Source organism: Lynx canadensis, chromosome B3, assembly GCF_007474595.2.
Source record: "Lynx canadensis isolate LIC74 chromosome B3, mLynCan4.pri.v2, whole genome shotgun sequence".
NCBI lineage: Eukaryota > Metazoa > Chordata > Mammalia > Carnivora > Felidae > Lynx > Lynx canadensis.
The window spans coordinates 69990564-70008484 of NC_044308.2; the positions used below are offsets into that span (position 1 = coordinate 69990564).

The window sequence follows — 17921 nt, forward strand, 5'->3', positions numbered from 1 at the left end:
AAATTACTCAACTTATTTGAACATGAGTAATTTAAAGAATCATTAGATATAATGTATTGAACTAGGTAATTGAAAGGATAAATGGTTAGCTTTTCTTAGCTAACCTAATGTTTTCCCGATGGACCCATGAATGAAGAAGACATCATGGTAGAAAGGAAAGCTATATATAGGTCCTAGAGTGAACTTTTTGTTACATGAATTTTTCCCAGTTACTACCACTGTAGAATGTTTGTAGAATATTCAGCAGCACAAGTAGATCCTTGAAATGGTACCATGTTTTGAGGGCTGAAATCAATCACTTGAGAGTAATTACTGACACTGAGCCCTTTCTAACCTGGAGGAGAGAGAGATTTATCCTCGTGGGGATTCATATATATGAGTATGTATTATCTTTCCTACCTTGAATGTTCTGGCCAGTACCACTATCCAAGTGTTCACAGTGTCTGATTTCCAATATGAAATCTTGTATATTATTTTCTTAGACCAAGACTACACACTTTATAGCAAAGAAAGTGCACAAAACACACATAACTAAGGAACCCATTTTTCCTATTATACATTGCACAACTGGTAGCTGTTTATCTGATAGAACATTGGGATAGCCTGTTAAAATTACAACTGAGGCACCAGCTTGAAGATGATACCCTGCAGAGTCAAAATCTATACTTTAAGGTATATGTTTTGAACCAGTGTCCTTTAGATGTGCTATGTCCCCTGTGGATAAAATATATAGGTTCTGTAAACCAAAGGGATAGATAAAACAGTAGTGTCTCATCATAAATCCCAGTCAAGTTCTTGTGCATTTTCTGTTTTCTGTTTTCAAATTTTAGGATTTGTTATAGTGGGGAGAATGCTTCTTCTGGGAGACACAGTATGGGTTATAATAAACCTAAAATGTTTAACTGCTTTTATGTCATTTGGCGTTCCTCAGATTTGAAGACCAGCATTCGGAAAACTGAGTTACCTCATTTTTATCCCATAGTGGATAAATACCAGGTTGCTTCTTAATAGATGATACAGCAAAGAGATTTTCTAAAACTAGGGATTCAATGAGGCATGCCTTGTTGGCTTCATGATGTATGATAACTATAATAGGGCAATTGTAGCAACAGTAGATTGACAAGAACATATTAATCAGGGCTCAAACTACTCTTAAAAAAACTGGATCGTCTCAGTAGTCAAGTAACATAGATCATCAGAAGAACTGCCTGATGATGGGGGCTTTAGAATGGGTAATAGAGGGGAACATAACTATCAGCTCTGAGCAACGGTGCTGCTATAGCTTGTCACTTCTGTTTTAAGTCTTCCTTTTGCGAAATTGAAAACAGCCATCACGTTAGAGAATCTTTGACAGGATAAGGTAAAATGGGGCCTGAGTTCTTTAAAAAGTGGAATATACCTTTGCATTTATTGTTTTCAAAGAAAGAGATAGTTTTCTACTTCCAACAGCTGGAAGTCTACCTGATGGTTTTTCCTCTGGCTTCCTTCCTATCATGCACAGTATTCTGGACTGGACATACTAAGGAGTTATTGCACCCTTTACAAATGAAGAAGTATTCCAGTTCCTTTCCCTTAAAATGGGACAATTCTAAGCCACAGAATTTATATAGTAACCTAGAGGGCCATTCTAGGCTTGCACCCCAGTTACATTTATCAACATAAGCAAACTTCACATCTCTGTCTCACTTCCTATTCCCTTGATGAGATTTTCAAAAATCAATTTCCAAATAAACTACTGGCAATAAAATTTTGTTTTTGGATCTTCTTCTGAGGGAACACAGCCTGAATAATTAGAATTACTAGTCCTGCATATATTTGATGTAATGATTCCTGACATTCTCCAAAGTGTGTTTGCGTTTCATTTGCAAATCTTTGGGAAGCAGAAGAGATGTCATTATGTCCATCTTCTGTCAAAATGATCACAATTTCAATCGTAAGTATTATTTAGTAGATAGTGATACTCTCTGTTAAAATAACCCATATCATGGTGGATTCACATTTCCCATGGTAGTAGAGGTTATGAATAAATGCTCTAGTAGTAGGAATCGGTTCAGTGATATAGATATTATGTTCAGATATGGTCATGTTAAATGTCAGAAGTATCCAAAGTGGAAATACCCAAAATGGAAGTATCCAAAGTGAATACTTAGTGGATGTATAGTTTTAGAGCTCCAGAGTCACATTCAGTCAGCAAAATCTGACATGTTCCTGCTCATTCAATATTTTTATTGCTACTTTTATGTCTTTGTTCTATTATGTATAGATAGATGGAAGGATTAAAGACAGAGGTGATAGCAAAGTCAATACTATAGTGAGTCAATACAATGAACAGGTATTTATCACTTGAAGAAGTGGGGAAAGGCCACAGAATAAACAGAGGGTTGATGGGGGGTGGGAGGGAGGGGAAAGTGGGTGATGGGCATTGAGGAGGACACCTGTTGGGATGAGCACTGGGTGTTGTATGGAAACAAGTTTGACAATAAATTTCATATTAAAAAAATAAATAAACCAGACTGTGATTATGGTCAAAAAACAAACAAACAAAAAAAAACAAAACAAAAAAAGAAACATGAATAAGGTAAAAAACTGAGTCAACACAGTGATGTGAGCTGACAGAGTGACAAATGCCTTGGGTAAGTCTTTCTGGGAACATTTCCAGACAGTGACCAAAATAAGGATATAGGAAAGGATTAGTAAAAAGAAGGTGCCCATGCTCATGATGTTATTATTGGCAGCAATAATAAATTCAAACTTGGCTCCATCTCTGCATGCAAGTTTGATGATTCTGGAAAAGTTATAATAGAAGGTTTTTACTTCTAATATAACCACAAAAGCACACGTTTGTAACGAAAACAAATGGAGACATAAGTAGTTCACCACAGTTACCCAGCAAGTAGTTACAAATGAAACATGTATTTTAGGGTTCATGATGTCCAGGTACTGAAGAGGTTTACAGATTGCCATGTACCTGTCAGACGCTATGGCTATAACTAACACCATCTCCACTTTGCCCATTATGTGGATGAAGCATGTCTGTGCCCTGAAACTTTGCAAAGAAATCTTGCATTCATTAAAAAAGTCTATAATCGTCTTGGGAACTGTGGTAACGAAAAGTCCACATCAATGAGGGACTGGTTGGCCAGAAGGAAGTACACAGGAAAATGTAAGTGGGAATAAAAAAAAATACCAGAAAGAAAATGAAGAAATTTCCTGGGACGATCCCTAAATAGATCAAGGAGAATGTCAACATGAGAAAAACTTTAGTCTCCCAAGATGTAGAAAGTCCCAGCAACACAAACTCAGAAACCAGAGCATCTTTCAATCCTCATTTACTGGTGGGAGCATCTTTTCTTTTCTCTAGATGAAGAGATTTGTCTGTGCTTATCTGAAAACTATAATGACCTCTTCTGAGTTGGTCACCAGAGGGAGACTGCTGACAATTACCAGTGCCTGTTCCCACCTCTTCACATTATTCCTAGTCCTATAGTCAGGCTCAAGTCCCAGAAAGCTCCGGTGAGTCAGGGGCAAAATGGAATCCATGACTAGATGCAGTACACACCAAAATAACTGTAAGATTTTACATATCTGTATCAATAGACACCTGGAACGTTATATATGGGAATGGATCCTAAGAGTGTTTGACTTGGATGGAAGGAATAAAATGTTGGATTGGCCATATTTAATGATATTAGTACACTAAACAATGATTCTGTATTTAATATGTTAGCTCAGATGGCTTGGATTAACCCTAACAGTTTGATTTATTTGGTTGACTACAAACTTAGACTCAAAGCTAGAATAATATAGAATGAGGCTGATCTGTCAGAACCTCTTGGTTTATACTGTTAGAAGAAGTTACTCAAAGGCTGAGGGACATTGCAATGCTACAATTGTTGATGCAATTATCCCCTTCCTGTTATATTTTTTATTTGCTTTCCTTGTTTTTCAAGAGCTTTCTTTTGCCTTCATGGCAAAATATAAAGAGGCAGATATATAGGCAGATAGGTAGATAGATAGATAGATAGATAGATAGATAGATGATAGATGGTTAGATAAAAACAAAAACCAAATTTTAGTAGGGGAAGGTGATGGTAATTTACAAAAACAGATGTCACCCCCTAGGTGACTCATTAACCACTTTTCTTCTTACTTTCTTTAGAAAACCAATGTGATTCTAGGAGACAATTCTCATAACAGACTCATTTCTGACTGGCAACACCAAGTCTCTGAGTTGAACTTGGTCACTACCCAAGCACAATTAGTGCTATTAATTAACTGCTTTTACGATGGCAGTATTTTGTGTAACTCTGTATAGGGGAGAATTATGTAGCAGACAGAAATTTTCTGAGTAGTTTGGACTCCCTGAAAATACAGTTGCTTTATGCCCTGGGAAACTCTTTGTGTCTCCTTCTCTTGATAGGCTTGCTAGAAAGAGTATTCTGGGCTTCAGATTTTCCCATTCAGCACTTTGAATATATCATGCCATACCCTCTGGCTTGGAAATTTTCTGTTGAAAAATCTCCTGCTATTCTTGTTACTTATATCTATTTTGTTAGTTCTCTGGCTGTGGCCTTATTCTGTTTTCATTTGGGGTAAATTTCTCTGTCTTTTCTTTTTGTCTAAGTCTCTGTGCCTGTTTGTGGTTAGGAAGGTCAGCTATGTCTTCTGTTCTTGAGAGTGATGGCCTTATGAGGAAGAGGTCGCATAGTGCCCTGCTGTGTAGTGTCCCTTGTTCCCCAGTGCCTGGCACTTCTGGGAGAGTCTCTAGTGTGTGCTACATGTACTCTGCTCTTTTGTCCTGGCCACTTTATCCTTTAGACCAGTTGTTTGTGGAGACTCTTTGCCTGTTGTAGACAGTGTTTGGTCCCTGGCCTGAATGTGACATATTTTAACCAGGTGTGCACCGGTCTGCTTATGAAATGAGACCTGTTGCCACCACCACTGGAAACAAGGCTCCACAAAACTTACAAGTTGGAAGATGTGGTGTGAGCAAGTCTTCTGGGGGAGGAAGCCAGGCAAGTGGCTATATTTTTATCTGTTTTCAGAGTATTTATATCTTTTGCCTTTTTAAAATTGAGGTTAAATCCGCATAATGTAAAATTTATCATTTTGAAGTGAATAATCCAGTGGTATTTTGTACACTCACAAGTTGCACAATCACCCTTCTTAGTGCTAAAATATTTTCATCCATTAAGAAAACATACCATTGAATCTGTCCTTCTCTGTATGACTTATTTCACTTAGCATAACACTCTCCAGTTCCATCCATGTTGCTACAAAAGGCCATATTTCATTCTTTCTTATTGCCACGTAGTATTCCATTGTGTCTATAAACCACAATTTCTTTATCCATTCATCAGTTGATGGACATTTAGGCTTTTTCCATAATTTGGGTATTGTTGAAAGTGCTGCTATAAACATTGGGGTACAAGTGCCCCTATGCATCAGTACTCCTGTATCCCTTGGGTAAATTCCTAGCAGTGCTACTGCTGGGTCATAGGGTAGTTCTATTTTTAATTTTTTGAGGAACCTCCACACTGTTTTCCAGAGCAGCTGCAGAAACTTAACAGAAGACCATGGGGGAGGGGAAGAAAAAAAATGGTTAGAGAGGGAGGGAGCCAAAACATAAGAGACTCCTAAAAAGTGAGAACAAACTGAGGGTTTATGGGGGGTGGGAGGGAGGGGTGGGTGGGTGATGGGTATTGAGGGCACCTGTTGGGATGAGCACTGGGTATTGTATGGAAACCAATTTGACAATAAATTTCATAATAAAAACAAAAGAAATCATACCATTAGCTATTATTCCCCATTTTGTCTTTCCCCCAGATCCTGGAAACTACCCATCTATTTTCTGTGTGTGTGGATTTACCTATTCTAGATATTTCATGTAAATGGAATCCTACAACAAGTCAGCTTTTATATCTGGCTTCTTTCACTCAACATATTTTTGAGGTTTATCAACATTGTAGAACAAATCAGTACTTATTCCTTCTTGTGGTTGAGTAATATTCTATAGTTTGGATATGCTGCATTTTGTTTATTCATCTGTTGATGAATATTTGGATAACTTCCGCTGTCTGTTGTGATGAGTGTGGCTGTAAACATGTGTGTATAAAGTTTTTAGAACTTTTTTTCACTTCTTGGGGGTATATACCTAGGAGTGGAATTGCTGGGTCATATGCTAACTCTGTTTTTAACATTTTGAGAAACTGAAAAAAAAAATTCCAATATGTCTGCATCAGTTTACATTCCCATAAGTAGTGTATAAGAATTCTAATTTCTCCACGTTTTGCCAACAATGATGATTTTCCTTTCATTAAATGGCCTCATGGTGGGTATGAAGTGGTTTCTTATGATTTTGATGTGCATTTCCCTAACAACTGTTAATGTTGAGCACCTTTTCATGTGCTTCTTGGCTACTTGTATATCTTTGAAGAAATGCCTATTAAGTCCTTTGTCTTTTTTTTTTTTTTTTTTTTTTTTTTTTTGAGTTTAGCTTCTTTTAACATATGCATTTTTTTTTTTTATATGAAGTTTATTGACAAATTGGTTTCCATACAACACCCAGTGCTCATCCCAAAAGGTGCCCTCCTCAATACCCATCACCCACCCGCCCCTCCCTCCCACCCCCCATCAATCCTCAGTTTGTTCTCAGTTTTTAACAGTCTCTTATGCTTTGGCTCTCTCCCACTCTAACGTCCTTTTTTTTTTTTTTTTTTTTTTTTTTCCTTCCCCTCCCCCATGGGTTCCTGTTAAGTTTCTCAGGATCCACATAAGAGTGAAACCATATGGTATCTGTCTTTCTCTGTATGGCTTATTTCACTTAGCATCACACTCTCCAGTTCCATCCACGTTGCTACAAAAGGCCATATTTCATTTTTTCTCATTGCCACGTAGTATTCCATTGTGTATATAAACCACAATTTCTTTATCCATTCATCAGTTGATGGACATTTAGGCTCTTTCCATAATTTGGCTATTGTTGAGAGTGCTGCTATGAACATTGGGGTACAAGTGCCCCTATGTCCATTTAAAAATTGGGTAGTTTATCTTTTTTTCTTGCTGTGTTGTAATTGTTTTTTTCTATATTCTGGATACTAGAGCCTTGTCAGAGATGTGGTTAATAAATGTTCCTCTTATTCCCTAGGTTGTATTCTCACTTACTTGATAATGTCCTTTGTTGCGCAGAAGTTTGTAATTTTGATAAAGTCCAATTTTGATAATATAATTACACAAAAGCTTATAATTTTTTTTTTAATTTTTTTTTTCAACGTTTTTTATTTATTTTTGGGACAGAGAGAGACAGAGCATGAACGGGGGAGGGGCAGAGAGAGAGGGAGACACAGAATCGGAAACAGGCTCCAGGCTCTGAGCCATCAGCCCAGAGCCTGACGCGGGGCTCCAACTCACGGATCGCGAGATCGTGACCTGGCTGAAGTCGGACGCTTAACCGACTACGTCAACCAGGCGCCCCCACAAAAGCTTATAATTTGATAAAGTCCAAAATTTTATGTTTCTGCTTTTGGTGTCATATCCAAGAACTTACTACCTGTCCAAGGCCATGAGTATATCTATATTTTCTTCTAGGAATGTTATGGTTTTAGCTCTTATATTTAAGTCAATTATGCAGTTTTAATTACATTTTGTATATGATGTGATGTAGAGATGCAATTCTTTTGCATGTGGATATTCACTTATTCCAGGTCCTTTTGTTTCAGTTGTTATATTTTTTAGCTGCAGTTTGGTTCCTTTTTATAATTTCTGTATCTTCGTTGATATCGTGATTTGTTCATCCATCATTCTCTTGGTTGTTTTTTGCTTGTTTTTGTTTTTGTTTTCTCTTTGAGCTTATTTAAAAGTTTTTTAAAACTTTTTTTGTAGTAAGTCCAATATCTGTGCTTTCTCAGGGATAGATTCTGTTTATTTCTCTTGTACATGGGGCATATATTTTTTAAAAATTTACACTTTTTTTTTAAAGTGTACATTTTGGATATTATAATTTAGTAACTCTGGAAATCACATTCTGTCTCCTCAGGATTTGTTTTTGTTAATTTCTGTGGGATATAGGTGGGTTTTTTATTGTTGTTTAGTGACTTCTATATTATCTGTATAATTTCTGTATTCTTTGTTTTGTTTGGGGTCTGAAGTTTCTATTGAGAAGAAAAGCTAGTAAAAACAAGATAAGAGGGGCCAGCCAGATGCCCGAGGCTGGGTACTCCCCTTGTATACTTTTGACTTCTGTAATCTTCCTTGCCTCCTGCCTCCACCCATGTAGCACCACTATTTAGTGATTTTTTTTTAATTTGCTGTTTGTCAGATAATAATTGCACTTAGCACTTATTATTTACGTGTGTCTTCGTCCCTTTTTATCTTTGATTAGCTGTGGTTTGTCTACATTGTAATTGTTTTCTAAAAATAAGATTTTTGTTTTATTGCTTTGATAGACTATTTTTGGTTCTTTATTAGTTTCTACTTTTATCTTGTTTGTTTTCTTTCTTATAGTTTGTATTATTTTTGCTTTCTTTTTAATTTTTTATTTGGCAGTTTAATTCATTCTTTAATTCTGTGACTTTTAAATGTTTTTGTCTGTACATCCTTTCTTAGTGTTAAGTGCAGGTTTCCAAATTTCAAGATTGTTAGGCCTTTTGTTTCTCAATTTTATTTTAAATTCTAGATTTATTTCATTATTATCAGAAAATACTTTTTGTAATATTTCTTTGTGACATTTATGTTTTCTTTGAGAATTAATAATCAAGGTTTGCGTGTGTCCCATGTGCACTTGAGAAGAGGTGTATGTTGTGTGGTAGATACACAAAAGATAAAGAGAAAAGAATTGAAGCAAAATTGGGGCACCTGGGTGGTTCAGTGGGTTGAGCGTTGGACTCTTGATTTCAGCTCAGGTCACGATCTCTGTGAGATCAAGCCCCACAAGAGGCTCAGCACTTAAAGCACAGAGCCTACCTGGGATTCTTTCTCCCTCTTTCTCTGTCCGTCCCTTGCTTGCATGCATTCTCTCTTTCTCTCTCTCTCTTTCTCTCAAAATGAATAAATTTAAAAAAAAAAAGAAAAAAACAACTGATGCAAACCAGTACAAAAATCAAATCACAAAGGAAGTTAGCAAGAGAGGAAGAAAGGGGAAGAAACTATAAAACAGAACACATTGGCAGTAAGTGTTTTATAGTAAGTTTCCTATAAAACAAGGAACACATTGGCAGTAAGTTCTCTAATGTAAATGGACTAAATTATCCAATCAAAGGCACAGAATGGCTAAATGGATTTTTTAGAAAAATGAAGATCCAACTATATTCATTTTTTATCCAACTCTGCCTGTAAGAAACTCAACTTTACTTTTAAGAACACATGCAGGCAGAAGGGAAGGAAAGGATAAAGATACTTATACAAATAGTAACCAAAAGAGAGAGGGTTATTTATCCTTATATCAGAAAAATAGACTTTAAGTCAGAAACTGTCACAAGACACAAAGAAGGTCACTGTATAATGATACAAGGATCAATTCATCAAAAAGATATAAAAACTCTATATGCACCCAATATCAGACTACATACATATGTAAGGCAAATATTAATAGAATTGAATGGATAAATAGATAGCAACACAATAATAGTGGAGGCCGTCAATACTCCAGTTTCAACAACACTAAAACTAAGCTTTAGATCATCCAGCTATAAATCAATAAGGAAACAGTAAATGGATCTAAGACTAAATGGATCTAAAAGGCATCTAAAAAAAAAGTTGCTTTTTTTGTTTAATAATTTACTGTCAAATTGGCTAACACACAGTGTGTAAAGTGTGCTCTTGGGTTTTGATATAGGTTCCCGAGGTTCATCACTGACATACAACACCCAGTGCTATCTAGAGAAACTTTTATCCAAAAGTGGCAAAATACACATTTTTCTAAAGTGCACATGGAACATATTCCAAAATAGATCATTTTTTAGGTATAAAACAAATCTTAACAAATTTAAAAAGATTGAAATAACATGTAGTATATTTTCTGGTCAAAATGGTGTGAAAGGAGAAATCAATAACAATATAAAGCTGGAAAATTAACAAATATGTGAAAATTAAACAACACACTCTTAAAAAATTTTTTTTTCTACATTTATTTACTTTTTTTTTAAATTTTTTTTTTTAACGTTTATTTATTTTTGAGACAGAGAGAGACAGAGCATGAACAGGGGAGGGGCAGAGAGAGAGGGAGACACAGAATCCGAAGCAGGCTCCAGGCTCTGAGCTGTCAGCACAGAGCCCGACACGGGGCTCGAACTCACGGACCGTGAGATCATGACCTGAGCCAAAGTCGGACGCTTAACAGACGGAGCCACCCAGGCGCCCCTACATGTATTTACTTTTGAGAGACAGAGACAGTGTGAGCAGGAGAGGGGCAGAGACAGTGGGAGACACAGAATCAGAAGCAGGCTCCAGGCTCCGAGCTGTCAGCACAGAGCCCAAGGCTGGGCTTGAACCCACAGACCATGAGATCATGACCTGAGCTGAAGTCGGACGCTTAACCGACTGAGCCACCCGGGCACCCCTAAACAACACACACTTGAAATATCATTGCGCCAAACAAGAAATAAAAAGGGAAATATATTAGACAAAGAAAAATGGAAATAGAGCATACAAAAGTCATAGGATACAGCAAAAATATTTCTAAAATCTTATAACAACAGATACTTAAGAAAAATAAAGTTCTCAAACAATCTAACATTACATTTCAAAGACCTATAAAAATAATAACTGAACCAAAAGCTAGCAGAAGGAAAGAAATAAAATAGTGCAAAAGTAAGTAGTAGAAAAACCAAAGAAAAGATTATGAAAACTGAATTTGTTTTTGGAAGGATAAAAAACTAGACAAATTTTTTGCTAAACTAATAAAAAAATAGAGAAGATTGAGATAAATAAAATTATAAGTGAAAGAAAGGAGACTTTATAACTGATACTACAAGAATACATAGGATATTGAGACTACTGTAAACAATTATAGGCAACAACTTGGAAGACCTAACAAGAAATGGATAAATTCCTAGAAATATAAAATGTATCAAGTCTGAATCATGAAAAAAAAATAAAATCTTAATGGATCCATTACAAATAAAGAGATTGAATCAGGAATTAAAAACTTTTTGAGGGGCGCCTGGGTGGCGCAGTCGGTTAAGCGTCCGACATCAGCCAGGTCACGATCTCGCGGTCCGTGAGTTCGAGCCCCGCGTTGGGCTCTGGGCTGATGGCTCGGAGCCTGGAGCCTGTTTCCGATTCTGTGTCTCCCTCTCTCTCTGCCCCTCCCCCGTTCATGCTCTGTCTCTCTCTGTCCCAAAAATAAATAAAAAACGTTGAAAAAAAAATTAAAAAAAAAAAAACTTTTTGAGAATAGTCCAGGACCAGATGATTTCACTGGTGAATTTTACCAAACATTTAAAGAATTAGTGTTAATATTTGTTAAAGTCTTCCAAAAAATTGAAGGGGAAGAAATACTTCCAAAGTCATTTTATAAGGCCCACATTACCTTGATACCAAAGGTACAAAAAGATACTACAAGAGAAGAAAACTAAAGGCTATTCCTGAAGAGTATAGATGCAAAAATTCTCCACAAAATACTAGAAAAATGAATTCAGTGTCACATCAAACTAAAAAGCTTGCACATAATGAGGGTAACAATTTACAAAGTGAAAAAAATGGAAGAAAATATTCCCATAGGATTTGTCTGATAAGGGGTTAATACCCAAAATATATAGAGAACTCATACAACTCAATAGCAAAATAGCAAATAACTTCATTACAAAATGGGCAAAGAACCTGAACGGACATTTTCCCAAAGAAGTCCTACCAGTAGCCAGCAAATATGAGATGTGCTCAACGTCACTAATCCTCCGAGAAACACAAATCAAAACGAAAGTGAAATAATTTCACCTCTCACCTGTTAGTATGGATACTTTTAAAAAACAAAAGAAAACAAATGTTGGTGAGGATGTGGAGAAAAGGGGATCCTGTTATACTATTAGTGGGAAGTAAATTGGTACACTCATTACAGAAAACATTATGGAAATTTTCAAAAATTTAAAAATGTAACTACCATATAGTACAGCATTTCCTCTTCTGGATGTTTATCCACAGGAGTAGAATCAGGATCTTGAATAGGTATCTGCATTTCCATGTTCACTGTAGCATTATTTACAATAACCAAGATAGGAAAAAACCTAAATGTCCATGGATGAATGAATGGATAAAGAAATACATACACAAGATAACATTGCCCCAAGAGCCAAAAATAAATGAGAATTGAAAAAAAAAAACATACACTGAAATATTATTCAGCCTTAAAAAAGAAAGAAATCCAATCAGATATGAAAATAGGCTTAGCAGTCACTCTGAATCCAGAGCACTCACAGAAGCACAGGAGTTTAAAAGAAAAAGCAAGACTGTTTTTGTATTGACTGATTGACTTTTTGGAGGAGAGAAAGATTTCTGGTATAATTCTGAGAAAACAGAGATCATTATTGTTCTCTCCTCTTCATGACTTTCTATGTACTGTTTTTGTTCTTTTTTCTGTTGTTGATGTGTCACATTTGGTAATCAAAACTTTATGTATGGCCATTTAAGGTAAACGTTTTTATGTAACTTAATCAGGAAAATACATCATGTTTAAGAATTGGTTACCAGGAAACTTTGAGTTTTTAAATGATTCCAGGAGGGATTTACATAACTTCCCACACTTTTCCGTTTAATAGCCATTCTAATCTCCCATATTTTTAGCATTTAGTAACGGACATTCTTTTTAGAGACATTATTGTGTCCTCCACACCTTTTGCATCTTTCACTTGGGATCTTTAAGCTTCTTCTCTTCTCTGCATCCATAGCTTCAAGTGGTGGGGGACACTCCAATAGTATCGCAGCTGGAATTTGTGGTTTATTTCTTTACTCACACACAATTTGAAATTTATGGTTTTTCCTATCTCCTAGCAATGATAGGGCATGGTATATGTGGTTTCCTTTGTAATTGTTTTCAATTTTACATCTTTTGTGCATGATATTTATGGACAGATTTATGTGGCTGCCATTATATGAAGATCAATCACAATCCAAAAGTTATATCGGGGCGCTTGGTTGGCTCAGTCAATTAAGTGTCTGACGTTGGCTCTGGTCATGATCTCATGGTTTGTGATTTCAAGCCCTGTGTTGGGCTCTGTGCTGACAGCTCAGAGCCTGGATCCTGCTGCAGATTCTATGTCTCCTTCTCTCTCTGCCCCTCCCCCATTCATGCTCTGTCTCTCTCTGTCCCAAAAATAAATAAACGTTGAAAAAAAAATTAAAAAAAATAATAATAATAAACATTTAAAAAGTTTTTAAAAATCCAAAAGTTAAAAAGTCTTGTTTATGATGTTTTACACCTTTAATCTGTCTTGAATTCATTTTGGTATATAGTATGTGGTGAAATCCAATTTATGGTTTTTCCATGTGGAAAGCTATTTTTTTTTCGTGTTTGTCTTTTGCCTCCCCTCCCCTCCCCTCTACTCCTTCCCTTCCCTTCTCTTTCTTTCCTCTCATCTCCTCTCCTTCCCTTCTTCTTCTCCTCCTCCTCCTTCTTTTTCCTCTTCTTCCTCTTCTTTCTCTTCTTCCTCTTCTTCCTCTTCTTCCCTTCCCCTTCCCCTTCCCTTCTTTTGAGAGTGAGAAAGAGCAGGAGAGAGTGTGTGAGCAGGGAAGGAGCAGAGAGAGGGGGAGATAAAGAATCTTAAGCAGCTCTACACTCAGCACAGAGCCTGATTCAGGGCTAAATCCCACAACTGTGGATCATAACCTGAGCTTAAATGACTGAACCACCAGATGCCCCTTTTGCTGTTTTTTTCATGTTAATCTTATATAACATAAAAAAATATACATATCCTTTTTTATTATTGAAATTAGTGGACATAAAATGTTTTATTAATTTTAAATGTACAACATAGTAATTAAAAAACTATACTCAGTGTTTATCACAATAAACGTAGTCACCATCTGTCGCCATATATGTTATTACAATATTATTGACTATATTCCTATGCTGTACTTTACATCTCTGTGACTTATTTTTTTTGTAACTGGAAGTTTGTACTCTTTAATCCTCTTTCTTCATTTTGCCCATCCATCAACCCACTTCTCCTCTAGCAACCACCAGTTTGTCCCCTGTATTTAAGAGTCTGTTGTTTGTATGCTCATTTGTTTTGTTTGTTGGATTCCACATATAAATGAAATCATATTGTATTTGTCTTTCTCTGACTGACTTATTTCATGTAGCTGAATGCCCTCTACATCCATACATGCTCAAATGGCAAGATTTCATTTTTTCTTGTGCCTAATATTCCATTGTGTACATACACCACCTATTCTTTTTTTTTTCTTTATGTAAAGATTTATTCTTTTGTTCTCATGATACAAGTAGATTTTATAAAGCATTTCCTTATGAAATATTTTCACCCATTAACTTTTTCCTTAGGAAAACTTTATTTAGTGTTTTATTTATTTATTTATTTATTTTATTTTTATATATATGAAATTTATTGACAAATTGGTTTCCATACAACACCCAGTGCTCATCCCAAAAGGTGCCCTCCTCAATACCCATCACCCACCCTCCCCTCCCTCCCACCCCCCATCAACCCTCAGTTTGTTCTCAGTTTTTAAGAGTCTCTTATGCTTTGGCTCTCTCCCACTCTAACCTCTTTTTTTTTTTTTTTTCCTTCCCCTCCCCCATGGGTTCCTGTTTAGTTTCTCAGGATCCACATAAGAGTGAAACCATGTGGTATCTGTCTTTCTCTGTATGGCTTATTTCACTTAGCATTACACTCTCCAGTTCCATCCACGTTGCTACAAAAGGCCATATTTCATTTTTTCTCATTGCCACATAGTACTCCATTGTGTATATATACCTCAATTTCTTTATCCATTCATCAGTTGATGGACATTTAGGCTCTTTCCATAATTTGGCTATTGTTGAGAGTGCTGCTATAAACATTGGGGTACAAGTGCCCCTATGCATCAGTACTCCTGTATCCCTTGGATAAATTCCTAGCAGTGCTATTGCTGGGTCATAGGGTAGGTCTATTTTTAATTTTCTGAGGAACCTCCACACTGCTTTCCAGAGCGGCTGCACCAATTTGCATTCCCACCAACAGTGCAAGAGGGTTCCCGTTTCTCCACATCCTCTCCAGCATCTATAGTCTCCTGATTTGTTCATTTTGGCCACTCTGACTGGCGTGAGTACACCACCTATTCTTTATCCATTCACCTATTAATGGACACTGGGTTTCTTCCATATCTTGGCTATGGTAAATAATGTTGCAGTAAACATTGGGATACATATGTATTTTTGAATTAGTGTTTTTGTTTTTGGATAAATACCCAGTAGTGGAAATATTGGATCATATGATATTCCTATTTTTAATTTTTTGAGGAAACTCCATACTGTTTTTCCTGGTGGTTGCACCAATTACATTCCCACCAATACTTTATGAAGTTTGCTTTTATTCCACCTGCTCACCAATGTTATTTCTTGTCTTTTTATTCTAGCCATTCTAATGTGAGGTATCATCTCATTGTCGTTTTGATTTGTATTTCCTTAAGTAGTAATGTTAAGCACCTTTTCATGTTTCTTTTCCCGTCTGTATTTCTTCTTTGGAAAATGTGTATTCAGATTCTCTTCCCATTTTTTAATTGGATTGCTTTGTTTTTATGTTGAGTTGCATAAGTTCTTCATATATTTAGGATATCAACCCCTTATAAGATATATCATTTGCAAATATCTTCTCCCATTTAGTAGGTGGCCTTTTTAAAAAGTTTTAATTAGTTAATTTAGTTTATTTATTTATTTTGAGAGAGAAGACGAGTGGGGAGGGTTATAGAGAGGGAGAGAGAAAGAATTCCAAGCAGTCTCCACACTGTCAGCGCAGAGCCTGATGTGGGGCTCAAAACCACAAACCATGAGATTGTGACCTGAGGCAAAACCAAGAGTCAGATGCTGAACTGAGTGAGCCACCCAGATACCCCTAAAGTTTTTATTTAAATTCCAGTTAGTTAATATACAGTATAATATTAGTTTCAGGTGTACAATACAGTGATTCAACACTTTTATACAACACCCATTGCTCATCACAACAGGTGCACTCCTTAATCCTCATCACCTATTTCACTCCTTCTACTACCTACCTCCTCTCTGGTAATCATCAGTTTGTTCTCTATAGTTAAGAATCTCTTTCTTGCTTTACCTCTTTCTCTCTTTTTCCCCCATTTTCTCACTTGTTTTATTTCTTAAATTCCACATATGAGTGAAATCATTGTCTTTCTCTGACTGAATTATTTCATTTAGCATAATGCTCTCTAGCTCCATCCATGGAGCAAATGGCAAGATTTCATTCTTTTTATGGCAAAATAATATTTCATTGTGTATATATACCACATCTTCTTTATCCATTCATCAGTAGGTGGACACTTGGGTTGTTCCCATAATTTGGCTGTTGTAGATAATCTGTTATAAACAAATGGGTGCATGTATCCATTTAAATTAACTTTTTTTGTGTTTGTTGGGTAATGCCCAGTAGTGTTTTGCAGTGCCTCAGTTCCAGTGGAGTTGGTGACAAGTCTCATTTCACAAGCAGACCAGAGCACACCCAGTTAAGAGTCACTACATTCAGGGCAGGGACCAAACAGCCCACTGTAGGCAAGGAGAGCTTCTGCAGATAACTGGCCTGAAGGAGAGAGCAGCCAAAACACAATAGTACTTTGCACACAGCACACACTGGAGACACTCCCTGAAGCTCCAGGCTCTGGGAACTACATGACTTCTTCATAAGGCCCTTACTTTTAGAAGAAGGAGACATAATTGGCTTTTCTAACACAGGGAAGAAGGCAGAGACTTAGACAAAATGCCAAGACCGAGGCATTTGTCCCAGATGAAAGAAAAAGAGAAGTCCATAGCTAGAGATCTAAGTGACATGCCTAATAGAGAATTTAAAGCAACCATCATAAGGATATTCACTGGGCTTGAGAAAAGAGTAGAAGACATGAGGGAGACCCTTACCACAGAGATAATAGAGGTAAAAATGAATCAATCAGAGATGAAAATATAAATGAGATTAAAAACAGGCTTGATGCAATGAACAGTAGGCTGGAAGAATCAGAGGAATGAATTAGTGACATAGAAGACAAAATAATGGCAAATAGTGAAGCTGAACAAAAGAAGAATCATGCAGCAGGAGAATAGATTTAGGTAACTCAGTGACTCCACTCTGTCTTTTGATTGGAGTCTTTAGTCTATTTACATTTAAAGTCTTTTGTAAAGCAGGTGCATTTTACATTCCCACTTATGTATGAGGGTTCTATTTTTTTTTCTCATCTTTGCTAGCACTTGTTATAATCTGTTTTTGATTAGAGCCTTTCTAGTGTGTATGTGAAATGGTATCTTAATGGGGTTTTAATTTGCATTTCCCTAACAGTTAATGATGTTGAGCATCTTTTAATTTGTTTATTATTTAATATCTATTTTGGAGAAAGGCCTACTAATTTTTTTTTTGCCAATTTTACTATTCTATATATCTTTTGGTTGTTGATTTCTAATTTGATTGCATTTTAGTCAGAGAACATACTTTTTAAAGGTGCTAATCTTGAAATTTTTTGAGATTCACTGTATGACTTACCTAGAAGAACATTTTTCTTTTGATTTAATTTCATTTTTAATTATGTAAAAACACTTACAGGATTTCAGTGTCAAAACTATAAAATAGGACATATTCAGAAAAATCTAACTCTTATCCTTGTCCCTTGCCCTGTTTTCTCTTTCCCTATAAGAAACCATTTTTATTTTTTTTGTTTACCATTGAAAATATTTCTATAATTCTTTATAAAATATATATTTATAAATTTTATATATA

At 36.0% G+C, this 17921-nt stretch overlaps 1 protein-coding gene across 1 annotated transcript; it reads right to left on the reverse strand.

The window, feature by feature from the left end:
• Positions 1-2212: 2212 nt before the first annotated feature.
• On the reverse strand, positions 2213-12175 carry LOC115517014 (olfactory receptor 4F21-like). The gene is given in 6 exon segments (XM_030320190.1): positions 2213-2370; positions 2562-3107; positions 3110-3182; positions 3185-3315; positions 4785-4872; positions 12095-12175. Coding segments are annotated over 6 exon segments (1077 nt in total).
• Positions 12176-17921: the final 5746 nt, after the last annotated feature.